Source organism: Phoca vitulina, unplaced genomic scaffold (genome assembly GCF_004348235.1).
Source record: "Phoca vitulina isolate PV1807 unplaced genomic scaffold, GSC_HSeal_1.0 scaffold2, whole genome shotgun sequence".
Taxonomy (NCBI): Eukaryota; Metazoa; Chordata; class Mammalia; order Carnivora; family Phocidae; genus Phoca; species Phoca vitulina.
Window position 1 is genome coordinate 7,253,523 of NW_022589705.1, and position 23,714 is coordinate 7,277,236.

General features: G+C 39.1%; 1 protein-coding gene across 2 annotated transcripts in view; it reads right to left on the minus strand.

Moving 5' to 3' along the window:
• MAGI3 (membrane associated guanylate kinase, WW and PDZ domain containing 3) overlaps window positions 1–23,714 on the minus strand; it is a 234,557-nt gene that overhangs the window by 32,743 nt on the left and 178,100 nt on the right. For both annotated transcript variants that reach the window (XM_032421255.1, XM_032421249.1), the window contains exons 7-11: window positions 15,773–15,830; window positions 11,635–11,729; window positions 5,769–5,957; window positions 2,801–3,406; window positions 1,539–1,570 (exon numbers count right to left, since the gene is read on the minus strand). In XM_032421255.1, the coding sequence (XP_032277146.1) occupies window positions 1,539–1,570; window positions 2,801–3,406; window positions 5,769–5,957; window positions 11,635–11,729; window positions 15,773–15,830 (980 nt within the window). The remainder of the gene's footprint in view (window positions 1–1,538; window positions 1,571–2,800; window positions 3,407–5,768; window positions 5,958–11,634; window positions 11,730–15,772; window positions 15,831–23,714) is intronic.

Consider the following 23,714-nt stretch of genomic DNA (forward strand, 5'->3'; position numbering starts at 1 on the left):
GAGGACACTATGAAAACCCCACATGACCAATTCAAATACATGAAGGAAAAGCGCCCAATTGTGCGGGACAATCTGGTAAGGGCAACCAGGGGCATTATGTTCGTATTTTTCCCATTCTTTCCCGAAATAGTAGCCAGGCAAAATGATTTAATAAAATTTGAAAAGAAAAAAAAAAAAAGGATCCAATGAACAGCCTGAGAAAATAAATACGGTTTTGAGAAGAGCCTGTTCTTCTGCATTCTTGCCGGGGGAGGCAGATTAGGGATGTTTGTGATAAAACAATAAATGTGGACTAGGATGCAGGAGGGAGTGGGGTGAGGACGGTCACTGCAACGTGCTGTCCCAGAGTCACTGACCAGACCCCATCGGGTGGCAGGAAGACGAGAGCAGCCTCCTCCGCTCTCCCTGACATGTCCTAGGGTTCTGTCAGAGCAGCGCGAGGTCACTGGTAATAAAACATTAGGGTCACCACGGCTGCACTGGTGTCCATTATGAAATAGAATGGTAGCACGGGAGTTAAAAACAATGACCAGAGGAACCGGAGAAACGTAGAAAAACAGTGCAATTTTAACTACGTAGGCAAAAAAGTATTTCTGTTCACACTGGTTGTAAGTCTATACAAGTGCAGAATGTTTCTTTCCTGTTGAGCCATAAGACAGCAAATTTGTAGAGGATCCTATTGGGTGGATTAGAAAGAATTCACCCATTTTATATCGGTTGGTCTTTCCTTTAATAGCCTATGGTGGATGGTTATGGAAGCCCATCTTTCCATTGCGAGATGACAGACTCCCAATCAAGCAAACTAGAACTAAATTAGGATTGTATATATAATTGTCTTTATAGCCAGACCCACGTAATTGTGGATATTTTGGCAGCTACACGTCTGCCCCAGCCCACTTTCTTTCCTGGCACTGTTTGCTGTACCCTTTTTTAGATCTTATTTGCTATACAGGTCCTTAAATAGGCTACTCAGTTATTCAGAAGAATGCCAAAGAAAACACTGTTACAAGTCTGACAGCCTATCACTTTGATAACAAGCAAATTGAGCACAGAGGCCACAGTTATTCTAGAAAGTCTTGTGTTGTCCATTGTGAGAAGGTTATCTCAATGTGGGTATTTAATGTCCCCAGGAAATGATGTGAAGCTACCGCTCCTTCTCTTTGGGCGTGAGGGAGATGTCACAGGTTTTATTCTCTGCCCTAACATGTAGCCACTTCCTTACCCTTGCTCCTCTGAAACACAAAGAAAGCAGAAGGACTTCGAGGTGGGCACTTCGGTGTCTTCACGCTTTACCATTTAGAAGACAGGGCTGCTGGCAGTATGGACCGCTAGCATTCGGTAGAAATACTTAACCAGGAAAGCACGCCTCCTCTCTACCTCACACGCTTCCCCAGAGTTTCTGACACAAGCCCAGGGCAGGATGCTTCTCACTTCTCCCGGTGGATAATCACCACCACAGAGCGCTGCCCTTACGGAGGGGACACCGTATCTCTCTTGCTGTGTTGGGAAGAAGCATGTGAGGACCACTGTATACTCACCATCTTGGCAGTTTTAGTTGGTGAAGGAGGACCTTAAAAAAAATGAGCCAAATTTTAAAAACAGAGGAAGCATTTCCAGATCACAAATACTGCTCATGTTTATGATAAAACTAGCTTCGATTTCTAGTAGGCTAGTAAATTCTATGGCCAACACCCGCTGTGCGCCAGGCGTCGTACATATATTCTCTCACTTCATTTTTGCGACAGTCCTAAGGCATAAGCATTACTACCACCTTATAGATCAGGTCAACGAAGACTCAAATAGATTACATCACTTCCTCATACCATAGAACAGGTAGCAAGGCAGGAAAATGGCATTACACCCGTGGGACACCAAACTCTGGTCTCTTTGTTAAAGGTGTTGGAATCCTGGATAACTCTCCGGCACTCACGAAGAGATCCGCCCCTTACTCGGAGCACATTCTACCATACCACCCAGAGAAGAAACAAAAATAGTTCAAAGAAATGAGAAAAGTGAAAAATATCCCAATGAAGTTAAACTGCTCATTTGCCTCAAAAATGAAAACTAAAAGCCAGAGAGAGAAGCGTGAAGGGCTAAATTTTATTCTTTAAAATACTAGTCATTCATAGGTAGGGATTTAAGAAAGCCCATCAAAATGCAACTTTATGATTAGTCCTTGGACCTGGATTTATGTCTGCGAGTAGCTCAAGTCAGCTGATGACCCTGGAAAATAAAAATTGTATTTCTCTCACACGAGGACTGTGGGGTTTAATTAACATTTACGGACAGAGACTAAAGCTTAAGAGAAAAGCTTCGTGAGCACAAACTACCATGATTGGTTTACAGAGCGACTGCACACCATCCAACATTTTGCTTATTCACAGAGACGCTAGCTCTTTCAAAACATCCTCAGCACATCACAGAGGCCCAGATGAAGAACCACCGGTGGAAAGCGTCAATTTCTATTACTGCCATCAACAGAGAAAATGAAATTAAGAGGATATATTTCATGTGAAGAAGCACAATACTGTGACTCTCTCTAATCACTAAAGCCATAAATCAGATTTTAAAAAGAATATAGAGGGAAGAAAATCCATAATGGACACGAATGAAACCACTAATAACTAAAAAAACTGCTGCAAAAGATACTGCTTATGGAAGCAGTCAGAACCCTAAGGAAAAGGCACACTAATTACCAGTTAAGTCTGCTGGGGAAAAAGAGATTCTGCCCTGGAAGGAAGGACGATTAACAGATACAAATGCATGAACAATGAAGATTTTTCCTTGTGCTTTTACTCACCTCCTCTTAAGATAAGCAATGGTACATCTGCACCTACTGGAAATTGCTTTAGCACCTCTACCACTTGGAGATGTGTTAAATTCTGCACATTTTGATGGTAAATTTCCTTAATTATATCCCCTTTCTGGAGGCCTTGACACCACTGACTATCCAATATCATTTTGACCTTCTGTCCTGTTGGGCTGTCAGCAATTGCAAACCCAAAGCCTTTAGGGCCCTTAATCAGAGGGATAGTCACTAGTTCGGGCTGGGAGCTGCCCGATGATGCCAGGGATGCTCGCTGCTCGCTCGGATCCGATGGCCCATTGAGACGGTCACCGATCAAGGTGGGTCCCGGCTTTCCATTTTGGTCCAGGACCACTGCTCCTGACTTAAAATCCTGAGTATTCATGCAAGTCTCTCCCTTGGTTAATGACTGTCCATTGATGACAGGAGTAGCAGCAACAATGTCCACAACAGGATCTTCATTGTCATCAGGAAGTGGATAACCACGGCATAGGGTGAGGTTGACATACTGATTGACAGGTACCAACTGAAACATCTGGACAACATCTGCATGGGTGTGACCAAGGACACAGCTGCCATTGATGTCTACAATAACATCACCTGTTAAGACATAATCGTATTAAAAATATTAAAACCACCAAGTAAGTTAATGTTTTGTTGGGGTAGGGTGGGCCAAAAAGAAATTTATCATCTAAATTTGAGTTCTGGAAACCTCTTACTATTCATCAACTGCTGAAAAGACAGATTTTGAACACAGACACGTCATTCTCCCTTCTGTGGTTCTTCTCTAAAAAGAAGATAAATGTATGAAACCTTAATTACCCTTGCAGCAAAGAGTGATGACCTCAAGCTCAAGGGAATCATTTGAAAAAAAACTGTGAATGCATACTGTCACTGTTAGTATATCCTCTGAGTCACACCTAGGCGGCCACACAAAGCCAGGTTCGTGGCAGCAGGTATTCAGTACATAGAAGAGGAGCAAATAACTCCATCAGCTACTTGGACAAACAGGCGATCTTTCAATACCACCTTCTATTTCTTGATTTTAAGAGGCCAGTAATTACAGGGTACTTAAAAATTCATTCTAGTTTGAAGAATGTAAGGCTGAAGATTAGAATAATGTGACATTGTTCCTTTGACATCTTTCTTAATCGTAGAGATTTTCAATTTATTGTAATTTCAGATTTCAAAAGGAGAAACAAGCAACAAGAGAATCCAACACAAGCAAAGAATGTATTAAGACACTGAAAAGTCAACTAAACAAATTCTTGTAGAAGTTGGTTTTGCTTTCCTGATTTTACATTATTATGACCACTTTGTGGCAGAATCATTATTATTTGACATTCATCAGTGGTGAATTTTTTTAATGCAGCCTTAACTTTAAAAATCTGCCCTCTAATGTCTCATCCGTTTGCTGCTTTTATTTGAATATGATTATTTAAAAGGTTATTGCCAAATAAAGGTGCTTTAATTTGTTCTGATTGCATGCGGGCCTGAAAAAAATCAACATAAATGGTATTTAAAAACAAACACTAAAGTGTGCAGAAATGTGTTTCATAATCTAAGATGACACAGAAATCAGACTAATAAGAAACAAAGTCTAGACTTTCCCTCCCCTAGTAAAAGTTAATTCCCATGGAAGTATTGTATTGCTATGCAAATCAGACATCAGTTTTAGACAAATCTGCATCTATATTATGAAACCCTGACAGCACATTCAACAGCTACCGAATGTGTTTTGTGGACAAAATGTTAAAAAAAAAAAAAAGTCGAAACTGAGAGCTTAAAAATTTTTACTAGTAATTTTACTCTCTAGAGTTTGTTAATCTTACAAAGTCATAAAGAAGAGCGCAAATAATTTTCCTTATAAATGTAACTTTTGATTATTTTAACTTTTCTTGTTTTAAGTCTTAAGTCTCTTGTTTTAAGCTTCGTGTTTTAAGTCTTATTTTAAGTCTTAAGTGGGAAAGCATAATATGAGAGATGCCATATCCTAAATGAAAATAAGTTGATATGCGCCATCAAAAATACCATGGCAGCTGAATCGTCCAAATGGGGGGACACATTTGCATTAGCAAATGGTCTAAGAAGCGACCTTTAGTGGCATAGTAACATCCTCCTAGGAAAAAGTGCTCAAGCCTCCCCCATAACTGTAGCCGTTCTTGAACTTCCGCTAACCCCCTCAGCCCTAAAAACTGTCAGCCATATAAAAATACCTAACAATTACCAAGACTTAGGGAAAACTATAAAAAGGACAGATTTATATGGCTCTCTAAAAATGGTAATTTCATGTTTATAATTCTTAACATAGGAGTTTAATTTTACTAACAACCACAGTAAGACTGAGGAAGCAAAAACCAAATCAAACAAAACAAAACTGGGGAAAAAAACTGGGGGACATCACTCGTTCGCTATCACCATAAACATTGCAATGGGTCATTTTTCAAGAAAATTATAGGTACATGTTAGATTGCTCCCAAAGTACCCTACATCATCGAAGAAAAACTACCAAACAGTTCTCTGAGATGATTAATCAATCTTTATCTTAGCACACTCGAGGAGTTATCTCGAGATGATACAAATTACTCAAAAAAATCAATACATTTAATATGCTTTCTCTAGCCGTACTCTTATAAAAAATGGCCCTCCTCAAAACTAGTATGCATTGAATTTAGAGGATAAACTATTTTAATACAGGAATCTCCCTCCCCGGTAGTGTAATCTAGTTCTCTCTCTCTCTCTCTATATAAGCGATATGTATATGTATATATAGTTATTATATATGTAAATACATATTTATTATATATCAGTTTTATAAATATATATGTAAACTAAACCTTTTCACCGTAGTTTTTTTTAATTTAATTAATTAATTAATTTTTTTATTATGTTGTCAGTCATCATCACCGTAGTTCTTATTACAGCATCACTGCTCTTCAAATCTTTCTGAGAAATTCATTACCTGGTGCAATTTTCCCATCCTGAGCTGCAGGACCATCTTTCAGCACATTTTTTACTTGTAAAAACTCATCAGGCCTATCTCCACCAATAATGGTAAAACCAAATCCCATTGTGCTTTTCTTCAATGACGCTCGAATAAGAATGCCCTTCAGCTGGGAGGGATCTCGAGTAAAGTGGGATTTTTCCATATCTGTACCAAAATGAGAAATGGGTTTGAGAACAAAAATAAAAACAATGAACATGGCCCTCAAAGTCAACCTTTAAGAGAGTCTATATGACTTAAATATAACAAACCATAAAGGGAAGCACATTAGAGAGAATCTAATGTTATGAAACAGAATTTAAATTCATCAACTATTAAAAAAAACTTAGCCAATGATGCAGGTGTCTCTCATAGGCCTCCTCTATGTTATTTGAAAGGTAAAAGCACCTACTTTATCACCCCCTTGTTGCTTTGTTCGTACTTTTTCTCAACCCAAAGAGTCCTTCATATGAAGTCAAAATGATGCACCCGCGGGACCACCTTTATTATTAAATTCCTGGTCTTGGACACCATTCAGCTGTACATTTCATTTAAATAAGCATCTACTGAGCTCTACTGAGAAAACACTATTCTGGGAGGATGAAGGCAACTGTCACACACTTATGGAAAAGAATATACTGAGATATACTGAAAACTTTTTATAATTCACAACTCAGGCTTTCCGCAGCCTTCAGTTTGTATCTGATGAAGGCATGAATTCCTGAACTATCAGTAAATAGCTTCACGTTTCTTTCCCTTTTACTCGTGTTCAGTGAATACTTTGGGAAGAAGGCAAACACAGCTCCACTGAAAAGCCTGTTTTTAGAGGTTTCCTCAGATGATCCTAAAACTGAAAGTGATCCATATTTGCAAATAATGAATTTTTACAACTCCTTCTCTTTCCTCTCCTCTCCTCTCTGGCTGCATTAGGGCACTTTTGAGAACCGTGAAAAGATCTAATTGTGCGATTAATAACGTACAAAGCATTGTTTAAATTAACTTTTAAAAAGATGGTCTAACGTTTGCTGCCAAATATTTAATAGTTTTATTGAGATATTATCACATATGATAATCGAGCCACTTAAAGTGTACAAGTCAATGTTGTGCAACCATCACTTAATTTTAGGAACCCCCTGCCCCGAAATCCCCACGCCCGTTAGCCACTCCCCATCTCTCCCTCACCTGCACTCACACACCCTAGTGTTAGGCAATCACTAAGCTACTTTTTGTCTACAGCTCTGCCCAATCTGGATATTTCACATAAATGGAGTCATGGAATATGTGGTCTTTTGAATGATTTCTTTCACTGAGCGTCATGTTTTTGAGGTTCACCTGTGTTTTAGCATGTGTGAGTACTTTATTCCTTTTAATGCCAAGTAATATTCCGCTGTAGGGACATACGCATTTTACTTATCCATTTTTCAGTTAACGGATAGCTGGGTTGTTTCCACTTTTTGGCCGTTACGAGTGATGCTGCTATGACCGTTCATGTACAAGGTTTTGCGTGGACATACATTGTCATTCCTCTTCTGTACATACTAGGACTGGAAGGGCAGCAGTTACCAATAAACCTACAGTAACTGTTTAACGTGTCGAAAAACTGCCACACTTTTCCAAAGAGGCTGCACCATTTCACATTTCCACCGGCATCTATGAGGAATCCGATTTCTCTGTGGTGTGGCCCACGCTGGTTACTGCGTGCTCCCCGGTTCTAGCCGCTCTAGTGGGCATGAGTGGTATCTCGCTGTGGTTTTGGCACTCATTTCCCTAGTGACTTCAACCAACACAGGTGGCGTGTTTCATACAGAGCTCACCCTCAGCACTAGTATCGAGCCCAGAGTTATCTGCGTATAGCTGCTGCTGCCCCTCGTGGCGAAGGGTTCTGAGAGGCACACGTTAAAGCCTGTTGCCAGTTAGAAAAGAGTCATCTTTGGGGCTGCCCCATATGGCGGCAGGGACTGAGCAGTGTAAACAGTTCCCTCAAGAGGCAGGGATGACCTGAAGATAATGACAAAGGCAAGCTTGCGGTGGGAGTAGGTCTACTTTATTTGACCTATTCTTTCCAGTTTTGCTGATCTCTTATAAATAAAAGCACTTGACACAAAATAAAGAAATAAATAAAGGCAAGAAGGAAGGAAGGAAGGAAGGAAGAAAGGAAGGACGGAAGGAAGGAAGGAAAGAAGGAAGGAAGGAAGGGAAAGAAAGAAAGAAAGAAGAGAAGAGAAGAGAAGAGAAGAGAAGAGAAGAGAAGAGAAGAGAAGAGAAAAGAAAAAGAAAAAAGAAAATCAGCTATTTCAGGCTTCTCAAAGTGGAGGACTAGATTCCAGACGGTAGTGTGTTGACCAGCGTAGACACTATTTTGGGAGGCCTCTCGGAGCTTGGCCAGCCAGCCTGCTCCTGGTGATTTCTCTGTGTACTGCTGAGCTGAGCTCTTGTTGAGCCTCTGACATTCCAACTAGCCACTAGTCTCTGAACAAATATTACTTAAAAAATTATTTGCCACATTCAAAGCCCGTTCAGTCGTGTAAATTGATTACGACTGCCCACTGGGGTTGCCTACCAGGTTGTGGACAAGACCATCTGTTTAATGACCGTGTACATAGGCAATTGAGGACAAAATCTGATGAAATGTACCTTTCTCGTTTTTAATTGTGATACTTCAAATATTGTGATACTTCTGGTGAGCTATCTCACGCTCTGGTCCTCGTGAATGCTGGAATAAGACTGGCTCCTGAGGGCGGAACTAGAAAATCGGCATATGATGGATGAGATCCAGATGTTCAAAGGGGGAGGGGGAGTTCTGGCTAATACCTAATTTTGCAAAGTATTAATAAAACAGCCCAAGCTAATGAGAAATTGGTCAGAATTAGGTCTTATCAGAATTAAACACAGAAAAGGGAGAATAAGAAAAGCACAAAGAAACTGTCTTTGATTCTAAAACACCTGATTTTAAATCCAAGCTGTGGGATTTAGTTGAGTGATCTTGGAATGTTATTAGAACTTTTAAAGTCTCAGTTTCTCCATCTATAAAATAGGGATAATAGTACCTAATTCATGGGATTGTTACAGGGATTAAACTAGGTCAAGCATCGAAAGCACAGGCAACAGGGCCTGACAAACAGTAAGTGCTCCATGAATGTAGATGAGCACAAACACATACATCCTGGCTCAGAAACTTGAGTACTCCTGTCCTTGTGGCAGGCATCTCCTTGGAATGGATGCATCCAATGACTGTTAACCAGATGCCATGGAGGCATCTGAGTGGGGACCATAATATTAATAACCTTGTGGAGATATTCTGAGTCTTAGATGAGATGATGTGTATGACGCATCCAATCAAGTACCTGACCCAGTATCTCAATAAATGGTAGCCATCATTCTTCAAGAACTAGCATAACTTCTATCACTTCTAGGAAGTTTTTCTTGCCCTCTCCACAGCCAGATTTAATTTCTCTCTCCTTTGTTGCAACTCTCTCCTTTGTTATGTCTGCTATCATACTGTACTAAAATTAGGTGTCTATTTCCCTGCCTAAATTGTGAGCTCCTGAAAGAAAAAGGCTGAGTCATTATTCTCCTTTTAATGCCCAGCTCATAGGAGAGTGCCTGGTTATCCAGATTAATAACACACACACACACACACACACACACACACACACACACATGCTCCCTGCCCTCAAGGGGCTTAGAGTTTAGTGAGGGAGAGAAGATCTCCCTTGATATGTTTCATGAAGACATGGGCATTCAGGAACTATATGTTATAATACGAAGAACTCTGAATTTAAACTCAGTAAAACTAAGTGCAAATTCTGGCTTGACACTCACTATGATTTTGAACAAAAGGCTTCTCTTTACTAAAGTCTCAGTTTCCTTATTTGCAGGGGGGATTCATGTTTCTCTCCACTTAGTGTCCTCTGTCTACCCTCTTTCAGTCAAAGCTATCAAAACCATTGACTGTACCCTGTCTCTACTTCGTCACCTACCATTCCCTCTCCATTCTACTGCATTTTTACTTCTTTTCCATTTGCTTTTGCAAATGACCTCCACATTGTCAACCTCAGTGTATATTTTTCAATTTCTGCCTTCTGGACTTTTCAGCAACATGGGACATAAACACTCAACTTCTTTTGGAAACTCACTCCTTCTAGTGGCTGCCTCCCCCTAGAACCTCATCTCTTATTACTACCCCACAAATACTCTATGTTCTAGCCATTCCCCTCTGTTCTCTGGGCCCTGGACCACCCTTTCATGCACCTATGGTTTTATACATTCTGTTCCTTCTACCTGGCATGCCTTCTTGCTTCTCTAAAATTATCATCCATCTGATTTAACTTTTCCTGACACTTTAAGATCCACTTCTACTGTGTCCTCTGCTTTGAAAGCTCCTCTGTGTCCTTGACTTTCTCCACCAAAGAAGAGGTGAGCACTCCCTCCTTTATGCCACCTATTAATATGTTTCTATTAATACAACATGTACATCTCTACTAATAACAATGAAAGCTAGTATTTATTGGCCACCATTTGCCAGATAGCATTGTAAGCACTTCCCACGTATTAATCTGCATGCTCCAAACCACCTTAAGAGGTAAATACTATTCTTATTCCTATTTCACAGATGAAGAAACAGACGCACAGAGTTTTGGGAACTCATCCAAGGCTACACATTTGAGATTCACACCTGCTCCACCCTCTGGACATTTAACTGCTCTCCGAGGATGGCACCTAATACCATATATGGTAACCATTAATTTCCTGCATCAGAATGTGAACTCTTGAGGGCAAGACCTTTCTTACTCCTAATCGTTTTTGAATATCATGTGACTGGCAGAGCACTAGGCATACAGTAGGTGCTCAAAAATATTTGTTAAATAAAAATGCTTGCTAAATCAAATGCAAAACTTAAGTGACAGGACTATGTTTTTGAAGAGGAGCTATAAGAAACAAGTGCTTCTCTAATGGACAACAGAAGTGAGGAGTCTACTTGATTAGTACAGTATGACCGTATAGACAGAACCCTGGTTATTGGAATAGACAGAAGAGGGGGAAGAGATGGGAAGTGATGAATAGAATGTAAGAAATTCCTGGGCAGCTTTTTCAAAATACACATGGTTAGGTTCATCAAAATGTTAAGGACCTATGTATTTTCAAAATATTCCCCAAATGATCCTGAATTTACTGATGCCCTGCCACCCCACTTGAGAATCAATGATACAGGCAAATAATATGGTGGATTTATGCCAATCAGTTAATAAAGAACCCTGGATGGTTACAGACATTAGACCTAAGCATTACCTTGGGAGAAACTCATAATGGATTAGAGATCTCAGACTGTCCTGGCCTGAAACACTGAGAAACAATGCAATCTTTATATTACAACCTCAAGACCATAACAAAGCTATTTAATACCTTTTGCCAACAATTTCACACTTTCCATCTAAGCAGCATGGGAAAATCACAGTATTCTCAAAACGTTTAGATGTTTTATTAAGATTATTCCCTATCTTTACAGTGACAAAATTAGACATTTTCTTTTTTTTTTTTTTTTTTTTTTAAAGATTTTATTTATTTATTTGAGAGAGAGCACATGAGAGGGGGGAGGGTCAGAGGGAGAAGCAGACTCCCTGCTGAGCAGGGAGCCCGATGCGGGACTCGATCCTGGGACTCCAGGATCATGACCTGAGCCGAAGGCAGTCGCTTAACCAACTGAGCCACCCAGGCGCCCAAAATTAGACATTTTCTGTTGAACTTCAACACCTCAACAATAAAAAGTTCAAACTTATTTTCATTAATTCAGTATATAAATTTCACAAGGCATTCTTAGAAGAAAAGATTGAGGAAAATGTTCTACCTGGTTTTGAAGACCCAGTATCAGCCTGTCCTAACTGCTTTTTCCTTTTGGCTTCCTCCACTGGATTTTCAAACTGGGTTTTCTGGTTAAGGTGACTGTAAAATGTAGAAAAACAGGCATTTCGGTTTAAGATGAAAGAGTTACATTATTTTTGAATAGACTGTTATACCATTCCATCCCTGTAGGTTAAGGGGCAAACATATATCTCTAGACTATGGAACTCAGAGAGGCTGAAAGATGGTAGGGGAAGGACTTTTGGCAACTAAAGAAAGGCCCACGGAAGATGCCTAGAAGTGAAAGCTGCTGAAGCATTCACTATTGCTTCTGCATCGAGGTACCCAATGGAGCCAATAATAGTTTTCAAAACCGTAGGAGACGCCCTCACATCTAATGCAATCAGAACAGTTGGTAATGGATCAGTTCATTTTCTAAAAGGCAGTTAATGGTAGGAGGATTTTAATTCAAGTTTCTTTAAAATGAAGCAGCTGTAAAGATCCTTTTGGAAAAATCTGAGTATAGAAGCTTTCTTGAATTTTACTATTATTTTTCCAACTGACTCACCCACATCAGTTAAGCAGAACAACTAAGAAAGAGATTTGCTTTTACCAATTTGTATTGTAGAGCAACTCTTCCACACTCAACTTTTTTCATAATTATATAATAATTAAAATAATTATGTAATCATAATATAAATTTAACTGGTATTTCTGATTTGGGAGCATTCACAACTGCCTTGGAAAGCACACAAGTCTGTGAGGGAAAGCAGAACAGCATGCGGAGACCAAGCGTGAGCGATTGGCTAACAACAGTCAATACATGATGGGCAATAGGATATTTCACCGGGGAGCAGAGCACTGGTTGGTCTGGCAAATCAGTCAAAGGGGAAGTTGGCTAAGAATGCAACTACTGAACAAAAGTTATTTAAATAGGTTCTGATACAGAAGCAATGGGAATTACATTCTAGCACTTCCATGGTACAAATATATTTCAGCCAACTGATAGCATTTTCCAGTAGAATCCATTTTAAGGAGAAGTGACATTAGCAAATACCAACAATTAAACATCAAATCATGAGAATCTCAGATTATGACTGCCTTTAGATAGGCTGAATATTACAACAATTTGCATACAAACAGTCATACAACTTGGATAATTACTTTGCCATCTGTGAACATTAATGGTGGTGACGGAGGAGGGTAGCAAGGACCCGTCAGGGCAATGAATGCTGGTTTTCTCTATGCCATTTAGGCTTCTAGTGCATTATTAACTCTGCAACAGATGTAGTTATTTAGTTTCAGAGTTCTAAACATGGCAAGTTCCACTTGAAATTCTTTGGGTTGCGATTTCACTAAAACTCAAGTATGCCTCTGCTTCCTACCAAGGGGAGCTTTTTAACTGTTAAACCCTCTGGGAAAATGGAGATCTTTGGTATTAACTTAGGGACCATTTTAAACATCATTTATTAGGTACTGACATTTTACATATTCTTGAAAGAATAAAACCACCAGAAAGTGACACTTAGAAAAGAATAAACCTGTTTAGAATAAACCCTGGCTTGCTTTAACGTCATCAGTTGGAATGACTCATTTTGCCACCTAGGCATTAAAACATAAAAAGTAGTAATTTGTATTTATACTCTTCGTAATGTGTGGGAGAGGAGAGTAGAAGTCTGCAAGTGAGTAATCCCTTTCCTGAAAATTCTTTGACAAAAGAATGTAAGATTTTAGTGCAGGGAGTAATTGCATCTGTCACCTTAAACTACTTAGATTAAAATGCTACCCAAATCACAAAACAAAACATAAAAGTTAAAACATTCTCCTTTTCATTTAGTTACTTATATTCACAATATTGTTAAGATGTAAGAGATTTTGTTTTCCATATAACTAGCTATGGGAAGTAAGATAGGAGAATCTCACAGATTACTGGAAAAATTAAACAAGGGTAGCAAAGAAGCATGACTAAATATAGGATATATAACTTGGAATGTCATCTGCATTAACATTTTGTGTATAATAGTTGGGTTTTAAAAATTCACCTCCACAAACAAAACCCTTATTCTTTCATGACGAATTTGAGATATTCAAGCAGATGTATATTTTGACTCTGAAACCTAAGCACATCAAGACATTTAATGCAATACAAGAAGACAACATTTCTAAATATGTAAGCATTCTTATAGAAGGCCTGCCATTAAATTTTTGGAACAATTTTATTTTCAAAAATAAATTAATCCATTTCAGAATCTCATCCCCGAAAATAAATACTTGCAAAGAAAAAGTGCCATTGCAGTTGGTGTTACTACTACAAACCTCTGCCAAAAGCAATCATTGTGCCATCTGGTTTGACAAAGTGAGAGAGCCAAAGAGTAGCCATTCAAGTAACAGCTTTGTATCTCCATCAGTAAACTCACTGCAGATTACTATGGTCGGGATTCAAAACCTGACTAATCTGGGAATCAAGCCACACTCCATAGCTCAGCTGACTCCATACTAATGTGCATCTTGAGTACAGCCTGCTCTTTCTTAATCTAATAAATTACCCTCCTGTAAAATGAGCTTGTTCTGGGAACAATCACACAAAATCATGTTGCCGCTGCTGTTGCCCCTAATTCAGGCTATTTTACACACGCTCCATGACCTGGGAGCAGGTCACTTCAGGATTCGCCCTGAAGTTGCTTCAATATGATATCTTTGCTTAATGAGAACCAGATCATTTAGCCCAAGATTTTATAACAGGCAAACGACTTTCACCTCTTGACCATGTATTCAAATTTACTTGGAATGGACAATAAGAGAATGAGAATCATTATTGCAGAAATGTTCAGCAGTGTCAATGGCAATTAATAGTTTACTGAAGCCAAATTTAAACAGACTAAACAGCTAGGGGGGGAAATCCCACAAAACCTTTCCAGTTGGCCTGCCAATAGTCCTTTGACTGAGAAATGATTGTTTCTTTATTTTAACTAAATATGCTTTAGAAAAAAACACAACAGCAATGAAAGAGCTGCTATCTACTTTTCACATGACACTACCAGCAAGACATTAACACAATGAAAATAAAATTAGCAGAACCTTCCAAAGGAACCAAAGTGTTGACACTGTGAAGTTATATACCTAAGGGTCAAACTGAGTTGTTTTCCTAGGGTTCAAGTTAGATTTTAAGAAATCATTCCAAAACTCTAGCCACAGGGACTCAAAGAACAATCTACACATCAGAATAAAGACTAGATGTACACTTGAAACAAACGTGACATTGTGTGTCAACATACTTCGTTAAAAGAAAAAGACCAGAGTTACAACAGGAGTCAGAGATACTTACTATAGGGATAAATACTAGGAAAGGGCATTTGTTTACACCCAAAAATTGATGAAAAATTAATAAGCAACCATAAAACTAGAAGATTCCCATGTTTGCTACTTTTTCAGGTAATGATATTTGGCCTTCACTACCTCGGCAGTAGGTCCAGACTCCTAGTTTCTAGGTACATAGTAGCAACATTTCTGATGCAGTTATTTGCCTGAGGTCAAAATTCTACCTATAGCATTTGGAAAGAAAAATCCGAGGACACTGATTTCTCTAACACAGGCAGGTGTTCGGTGCTCCACTCCGACATATACTTATGTTTAAATTTAACCATAACAGCTGTCTAAGAAGCAACTCTCTTCCCCCCAAAGTGTTCCTTGATTAACGCTCTAAAAGACAGTACACTTCTAATCCTGTACTCCAAAACTTTGGATCATTATGGTTCACTGCCCTTAGAGTGCTTTCGAGGCCTTCATGACCAAATAGCTGTCTGTGGTGTTGGAAGTGACCTTAACATTTCATCTAGTCCATGCCCTCATTTCACAGTTTTCTATATACTATTTTTCTCTTTAGATGCCGTGGTAGTAATGGTAACCACTTCCAGCTATTCATCAGCGTGGTAACTTCCCTCTTGCTCTATTTACTTCAAAGCCAACTTCTGGGGAGCCCAGACCCACTGAAGTAAATGCTCACTGCCCCTACTTCTAATTCCTCTAGTGGAAAAACTTGAAAGCTGGATTGTGGAAACATAAAGTGTTGTATTCGGGTGATTCCCTAAAGCTGTACAGTGAAGGGAAAACGTTTGGGAGAATAGTAACTGAGGTAACAAACTTACTCGACATAGTATGTCCCATACTGAGGGTCCTCTATTTTCTCCCAGCCATAAGGAAGTTCTGGAAAAAAAAAAAAAAAAAGGAAATGGAGTAAAAAGCCAGATTTGAAACCAACAGAGAAGAATTCACCACGAGTGAATTTAAGTGTCTTTTATTTCATGACACTCATATTTGGGAGACTGGCAGAAAGCTGAGGACTCGCTTTCAAAGAACAAATACGGTTTGAGTTTGAGTGGCTTCTTCAATAGCTAGTGAGTGTCTCAGCAAGTAATTAGGAGCCCAGAACATTCAACTCAAAAGTGTTTACCTGAATCAGAAGCCATAAAAATGTTAATTATTTAAAAAATCATCTGGTGTAGATCCTTCATTTAAACAGCTTGATAATGCCGGTGCAAGACACACTTAACCCTCCAGCTCAGTACAAGCAGCAGCTACTTGTTCCATTTTTCCATGTATAAATAAGACTTGTCAATTATTTGTTATTCTGCCCCACTCCTCCCCCTAAAAAAAGTCCAGCCTTGGATTTTTTTCATTTCAGGTAAGCAACTGAGATTTCCTTAAAATCTAAGAAAATACCTACTCTCCCTTGCCTGAACTTGACTTGAGTTTTGGGAGGAAAATGTGGAATAACTACCACAGTGCCCTGTGTAGAATCCATATTTGTGTCTGGTAACAAAGAAATATCTTACATAGGATTATTACATATTACTCATTCCAGGTAACTGACCAATGAAATATACCAAGAAAAACTGAAGGTAGCTGAATTTCTGATAGCTTAAAAAAAAAGAAAAAATTCTGGTCTCTCCAATAGAAACTGACCCTGTCAAGAAAGAATCCTCGTTTCCTTCCCACTCTGTTTTCCAAGTTAAGGCTTCAGAAGAATCATTTTATTAGACATGAATTAAGTTGGCAGGAATGTTCTTAGCAGGTGGTTTTAGTGCTAACAATTTATACATAGGAGCCCAGCAAGAAGGGAGTTTGTCTTTTTTTTAAACCCACAGTTATATGCTATGATGGTCCATACTTTCATTTTCAATTTCTTTTAAAGTGTTTTCCTCCGAGGATGAAACGCACACACACATGCAATATATGCTAGACAGCAAATAGGCTTAGATTATATCCAAAGATTTATTAATTTTCTCCTACTTAGCCGCAGTTTTGATGCATTGACTTTGTAAGTAAAAATGTCATTGTGATGAAGCTGACAAGCTATACAAACTGTTATGCTCCAATAAAATTATTTCACATTCAGAATAAAAGGAGAGAATAAATGACTAGCCTCTTGATGAAAGCTCTGAATCACCTTCACCCCTTTTTTTCCATCATATTTTTCTGCCTGTGTGTGTGTGTGTGTGTGTGTGTGTGTATTGATTGATTGGTGGTTTTGAAGCTTGGTGGGTTTTTGTGGTTTTTCCTTTGAAGGACCTGGCTGAAATGTCTAAGGTGGAAAAGACGGGAACAGTTGAAAATGGCTATGTGAAAACAGAATAAAACAGCTGCGAAGAACTGGGACACACTTCAGTTCACTTTGATCCTCCGCAGCTGTGAAGCAAATAACTGTCAATTCAGCAGGTATAATATTTTATGATCAGGTAACTGTTATGGGGAGAAGAGTATTTGTTGGATTATATCTGTAAAAAACATGTTCTTTAATAATATTACCAAAGCGTTACCATTAAGGATCCTCCATGAAAGAGATTTTTTTTCTGTAATAGAGAGTTTCTTGAAATAGCATGGGAACTGAGTAGTGCTGAGTGAGGACGGATCCTATTACTGCACCACAACTGGATTTATCCTATGTCTTTAGACGTTTGGAGAGCTACAAGAACTGTAGAAACGATCTGGTATCTAAAAAACTCACTAAAAAGAATGTATTAATACTTAATAAGGATAAAAGATCAACATAAATATATTTCAGCATTCATCTGGAAGTTGATTCAGCATTTTAATTAGCAAATAACAGATAAAGCACATCCCTTTTTTAGGAGAGTAAGTAAAATGATAATTTATCTTCTGGGTTACTTTTAGTTATGGCTTTAATCCTTTACCACTGATAGCATTAGCCAGTTTTCTGCAGGGCAGATTAACGAGATAAAGAAGTGGTTATTATTTGCCCATTCAAAATAAAGTTAATAAAAGCAAAACTAAAACACCCAGCAATTTTATACACTATCCAGTGGGTCAATTAATTCACTGGCTTCCTTCCCTTTTTTCCTCTCTCTCTTCCTCTTTTCTTCTTCCTTATGCAAGAATAATTAGAAACACAACACAGTTCTTGAACTCAAAAAGTTCACAGTCTAAGCAGAAAGGCAGAAAAGATAAATTACATAATAAAGATAAACACCAGCTTCTGGGGGGGTGGTGTGCAGAGGAATGACATCACTTGCCTGGTAAACTAGCAAGAAAGCCTTCTAAAAGAGGGTGATGTTTGAGCACTCTTAAAGGATGATTTGGAAATGGGGAGAAGGGGGCCATTCCAACAGGTCAAAGAGCGCTGAGGGGTTAAGAATGGGTGGCATTTTCAGTAATTACAAATAATTTGATAGGACTGGAGTGAAAATTGTATGCAAGGTACTTATCTTATAAGCAAGCACCAAATCACAAGGAGTGCCAGTTAAGGACTGCGATCTTTATTTAGATGACAGTGGAACCGATCATGCTGGACAAAGGCAAAATTAAATTTATATTTGAGAAAGATTATGGGCAGCAGTAACAGAGGATGGAATAGATGGCATGGAGAATAAAGACAGACAAATAAGAAAATGGATAATAGCCTAGACAAGGAGTCACGAAGGCCAGAACTAAGGCAGTGGTAGATGGAACAGAGAGAGAGAATGTTTATAGAAGTCAGAGTAACAGGACTCAGTGATGACCATGAAGCCTGAAGGAGGAAAAGAGAAGAGGAGGCCAAAATGATTCCCAGGTTCCTGGCTCTTCTGGCATGAAACGGGTACGTTATCAAATATTGACTGAATACCTACCATGAGAATAGCTCTGGGAATAGGAAAGCGGTATTAATTTGGATTTAGAGGCATTTAGGGGACAAATAATATGTAAAAAGTGCCTAGTACAGGCCTCAGCACCAGTGGACACTCAAGAGACGGCAAGCATTTAAAAGTCAGAACTGAGAGAACAAAATGAGGAGGATCCGGTGAGGAGAAAGTTGAGGATGGGAACCAGCTGGGGCCCATCGAACTGGGAGGATGTGACGTCGCTGTTGAGGGCAGAAGGGGAGGGTATAGAGAAGACTGAGCTCAGTTTGGAAGGTAACACATTTGAGGGGTCTATGGAACATCCTGGCAGAGATATCTCACAATTTCATGGAAACAGAAACCTGGTCTTCAAAAGAGCAATGTGGGAAGATAAGGATTTGAGAGAGACTGCGTTTAAAAGCCACAGCAGAGCATGGAGCACTGGGTCTTATAGGCAAACAATGAATCATGGATCACTACATCAAAAACTAATGATGTACTGTATGGTGACTAACATGACATATTAAAATTAAATTAAATTAAAAAAATAAATGAATACAAGCCACAGCAGGGGTGCCTGGGTGGCTCAGTCAGTTAAGCATCTGCCTTCAGCTCAGGTCATGATCTCCAGGTCCTGGGATAGAGCCCTGCATCTGGCTTCCTGCTCAGCAGGGAGTCTGCTTCTCCCTCTCCCTCTGCCCCTCTCTCACCCCTGCTCATGTGCTATCTCTCGCTCTCTCAAATAAATAAAATCTTAAGAAAAAAAAAAAAAAGCCACAGCAGTGGACAAGATTACTTGGATAAATTGTGAACAGAATAAGGTAGAGAACAGAACCTCAGGAGTGTTCACAATTTAAGGAGCAGATGGAGAAAGTAACAATAGTCAGGGGGAAGGGTGTCAAAGAAGACAGGGGAGGAGAGCATGGTCAACACTAATACATGCTCTGTAAAGCTCTGAGAACCAAAGGGCTGAAAAGAGACCATCAAATCTGGCAAACAGGAGGCTATTCATGACCTTAAGACAAGCACTTTCACTGAAAAGATAGGGGGCGAAAGTCAGCATATTGTAGTAGTGGGAGGGAAAACAGGAGGTGAAGTCCTCAAGAAGAGATGACTTTCTTTTTTTTTTTTTTTTCTTTTGAAACTTGGTTGTAAAAAAATTAGTTGAGAACTGGCAGGAGTAGGGTCAAGAGAACATGTATTTATCTACTATTGAGAGAGGAAAGACCTAACACCATATCTTTCTGGGCTAGAAGCCAGAGCATTCTCCCCAAAAGCTGATTCAAAAGGAAAAACCATTTCTGGCAATATCAAGCAGCTGGTTGGTTCTACAGCCAATGAATTTATCTTTGTTTCCTCTTGCCCAAATAATATTTTTCTTATTTAAATATATGAATTGCAATTGTTTTCTCACTGTGGAGCGGTAGTCAGTTGATAATTCTTTTTTATCATTCTCTAAGCTCCACAATACCATCAGCATTTAATACTTTTTAGCCTTTAGTAAAAATGGAATCTTTCATCATAAAAGAGGTGAGCTGGGTATAAAATGGATTCCTGATGTTGTATTTTTAAGATAACTATTTAAGCAAAACACTACTTATTGTATTTGAATGAATATAGATATGTACATCAATTAAACCATTAGAGATAGCATCAAGATACACTTGGGTTCTGAATATCAGAAGACTAGGAAGGAAAAGGGCAAGTTTTAGAAACTAAGGTTTTTCTAGAAGATCTTAAATGTTTAGCAGAATGCAAGCAATAAGCATCTTAAACTACAAAAACTTACATTTAAAATGTCTTCATTGTTATTATCCCTTACTGAGCATCTACTCTGCAAAGCACTGTGGAGATCACCAATGTTAAGTCAGATATAGTGTAGTGGGAGAGAGCATACTGTGGGGCCATTTCCCCCACTCAGGGAGGAGACCAAGTGCACAGTGGAAGTGGTAACAGTGGGCTGAGCATCAAACAAATAGGCTCAGGGGTCCAAACTGTGGGGTTCCCACAGTGAGTACAGGGGATGTGAGGAAGGCATAGCCAGTTGTGGGGATGGAGAGTAGCCCTTCTATCAAAAAGTTCTGAACATTCTTAGAATACTAACTGCAACTGTGGTTGCTTAGGTTGACCATATAATGTACTGTCCACTTTTGAGAGTAAAAGGGGACACTATTATTAATTATGCTGGGACAAAAGGAATAAGCTGGGTTAGTCCTGGGCCAACCAAGACATACTGTCACCTTTAACGTAAAGAGCATTAAGGGGACACACTCATCCAATTTTTCAAATTTCCATAGAGGGGAAAGAATGAGAGAAACAGTCTAGTTTCTCTGAGCCCCTTTCCTTTCTTCTCCAAGGAAGAATGTCTATCTTATCTGACTGGAGAGTTTTAGAAATGAATTCAGTACGCTTGGCTCAGGGCCTCTTGAGTTCCTTCACTGTTGTCTGCACAGAGTGCAGTCTGGTCTGATTTGCCATGCCTGCCTTAGGGGAGGAGGACCTAGCTGATCAGAGGCCAGAGATTGAGTGCTGAAGGCTGCTTCCTACAGGGGTAAAATACCAGGAAGCCCACGTAGATGCAGAGCTAGCATTCTAACTCAACCCTCTGCTTCCTAGGTCTTATTTCTCTATTGACTCCCAACAAGTGAACAAAGACAGACTTACTATTTATGGCCTCCGCCCAGAACTTCATAGACATTAAAAAATATTTTCAAGAAGGAGACTGAAATAATCTGTGGGATAGAGTAGCTTCTTTCCATTCCTTCTTTTCCTTCTCTCCTCCTTCCAAACATTTAAGCCTCTACTGAAGGGATAGGTAGATGAGTGAGACAAAATCATCGCTCCTACAGAGTGTATGTATCTAGTTACACTGCAATGTTAATACATGCTCCAGTAGAAATATGTCATATGGTACTGTTGAGCACAGAGAAGAGAACATCTAATTCTGACCTGCAGAGAATGACAGAGTGGGTGACAAAGAAATTAGACTCTAGAACTGAGCTTAGGAGGATGACTAGGTCTGAGCCAGGTGGACACAGGGAGCGAGTGAGGCTTGTTCCTGGCCGAAGGGATGGGCACGTGGCAGAGGCAAAGACAAAAATGATGCCATATTTGTGACATGAAAATACTTGGGGAAAAAAAAAGAAAATACTTTGGAAAAGAAATACAGAATATGGTTCAATTGTAAACTAGACTTTATTCTGTGACTGTAGGGAGCCATTATAGGTATCTGAGCAAGGGAGAGGTATGAGGCAGTTATATTCTAGAAAGATTCATAGCCAATGTGGCCAAAGGTTTTGGATCATGTAGCCTTATCAGCAAAACATTTAACATGTACTTCCAAGATGTATATGGTTATTCATAAAATCTGTCCCATACTCCTACTACTATGTACATAATAAAACATATACAAAACAGGAAAAAAGAGGAGATAAAGACGAAATGAACAATTACCAATTTTACCTCAATGTGGTTTTAAAAAGCTCACATGAGGTATATGAAGCATCAGCTCTCTGCTGTTTACTTACTGTTCGTTTGGGCTTGCATATTTGTATTATCTTCAACAGGCAGTATCTTTGCAGAAATCTTTTTAAGCCACATTTCAGTTGTGTGTGAATTAAAAATGAAATAACAAAGTCTATGTATCCCCTTAACTGGGCACAAGTGAACTGTAAAACTTTACAGTGCCCTTGACAAAAGTAATGGCGCTACGTCCACTTTTCCCTCAAGACACTCTGGGTGCTGCACGTGATCATCTGACATACAGAATGAGAAAGAACGCGCTGTCAATCTGTATGTAAAATAGTAGAGAAACTTGTTTTTTTTTCCCAGTAGGAATATTACGAAAAATAAGTTCTAACATTTTCTTCCTGTACATCAATAGATAATTTGAGCACCATCATTTTGGAGATCACCAGCATAAAGAACATATTGAAGGAGGAGAAACAACTGCAGGACAAGAGGACCAAGAATAATTTAAGTTTGTGGTGACTGGAGGGATGGAGGAAGATTTAAAAGAAAAAAGATCGGGGCGCCTGGGTGGCTCAGTCGTTAAGCGTCTGCCTTCGGCTCAGGTCATGATCCCAGGGTCCTGGGATCGAGCCCCACATCGGGCTCCCTGCTCTGCGGGGAGCCTGCGTCTCCCTCTCCCACTCCCCCTGCTTCTGTTCCCTCTCTCGCTGTGTCTCTCTCTGTCAAATAAATAAATAAAATCTTTAAAAAAAAAAAATAAATAAAAGAAAAAAGATCTTAAAGATATAAAAGCATATGGATAGACAGCTACGTGAAAAAGCCAAAATGGCAAAATGTTCATTGTAATATCTCAGTGGTGGGCAAATTACTATAAAATTCTCTCAATTTTTCTATATATTAGAAAATTTTCATACTAATATATTGGCAGACTATGGAGAAAAAAAGAAAAAGCAACGGGGATTGGGAACTGTATAGGGAACAGAGCAAGAGGAGAGGAAGAAGAAGCAAATCTGCCTCCGATCATCTGGCCCAGAGGACTATAAGCATGGCACCTATGCCAGAAAGAGGGATGGGTAGGGGGTGACTTTAGAAGAAAGATGTCAGTTTAGTTTTATATGTGTATTAGAAGTGCTACTAGGGCAATTTTTTTTAAAGTCTCTACGTGTTTTTGGTTTATGGAGATAAAGTTAATACAAATTATGTTTTAAAATTTAAAAAAATAAAAATTAAAAAATTAAAAAAATCTCAAATGCAATAGGAAATACAGAAACAGAATTCAAAATAGGACAATACCAGAGATTCAATAATGGGCCAGCTATAGTAAATTAATAATTAGAGCTCTGACAATAAATTCATTCTATAAGGGAAAACAGGAAAAGGCAGAGAATTGAACTGGCATGAAGACCAGCAAGACAGACGTGCCTGCGAAGGCTAACACCACATTCACAGGCTTAAAAAAGTCAAATTTTCTGGTATTACATATTCTAGTTTACCTTGACTG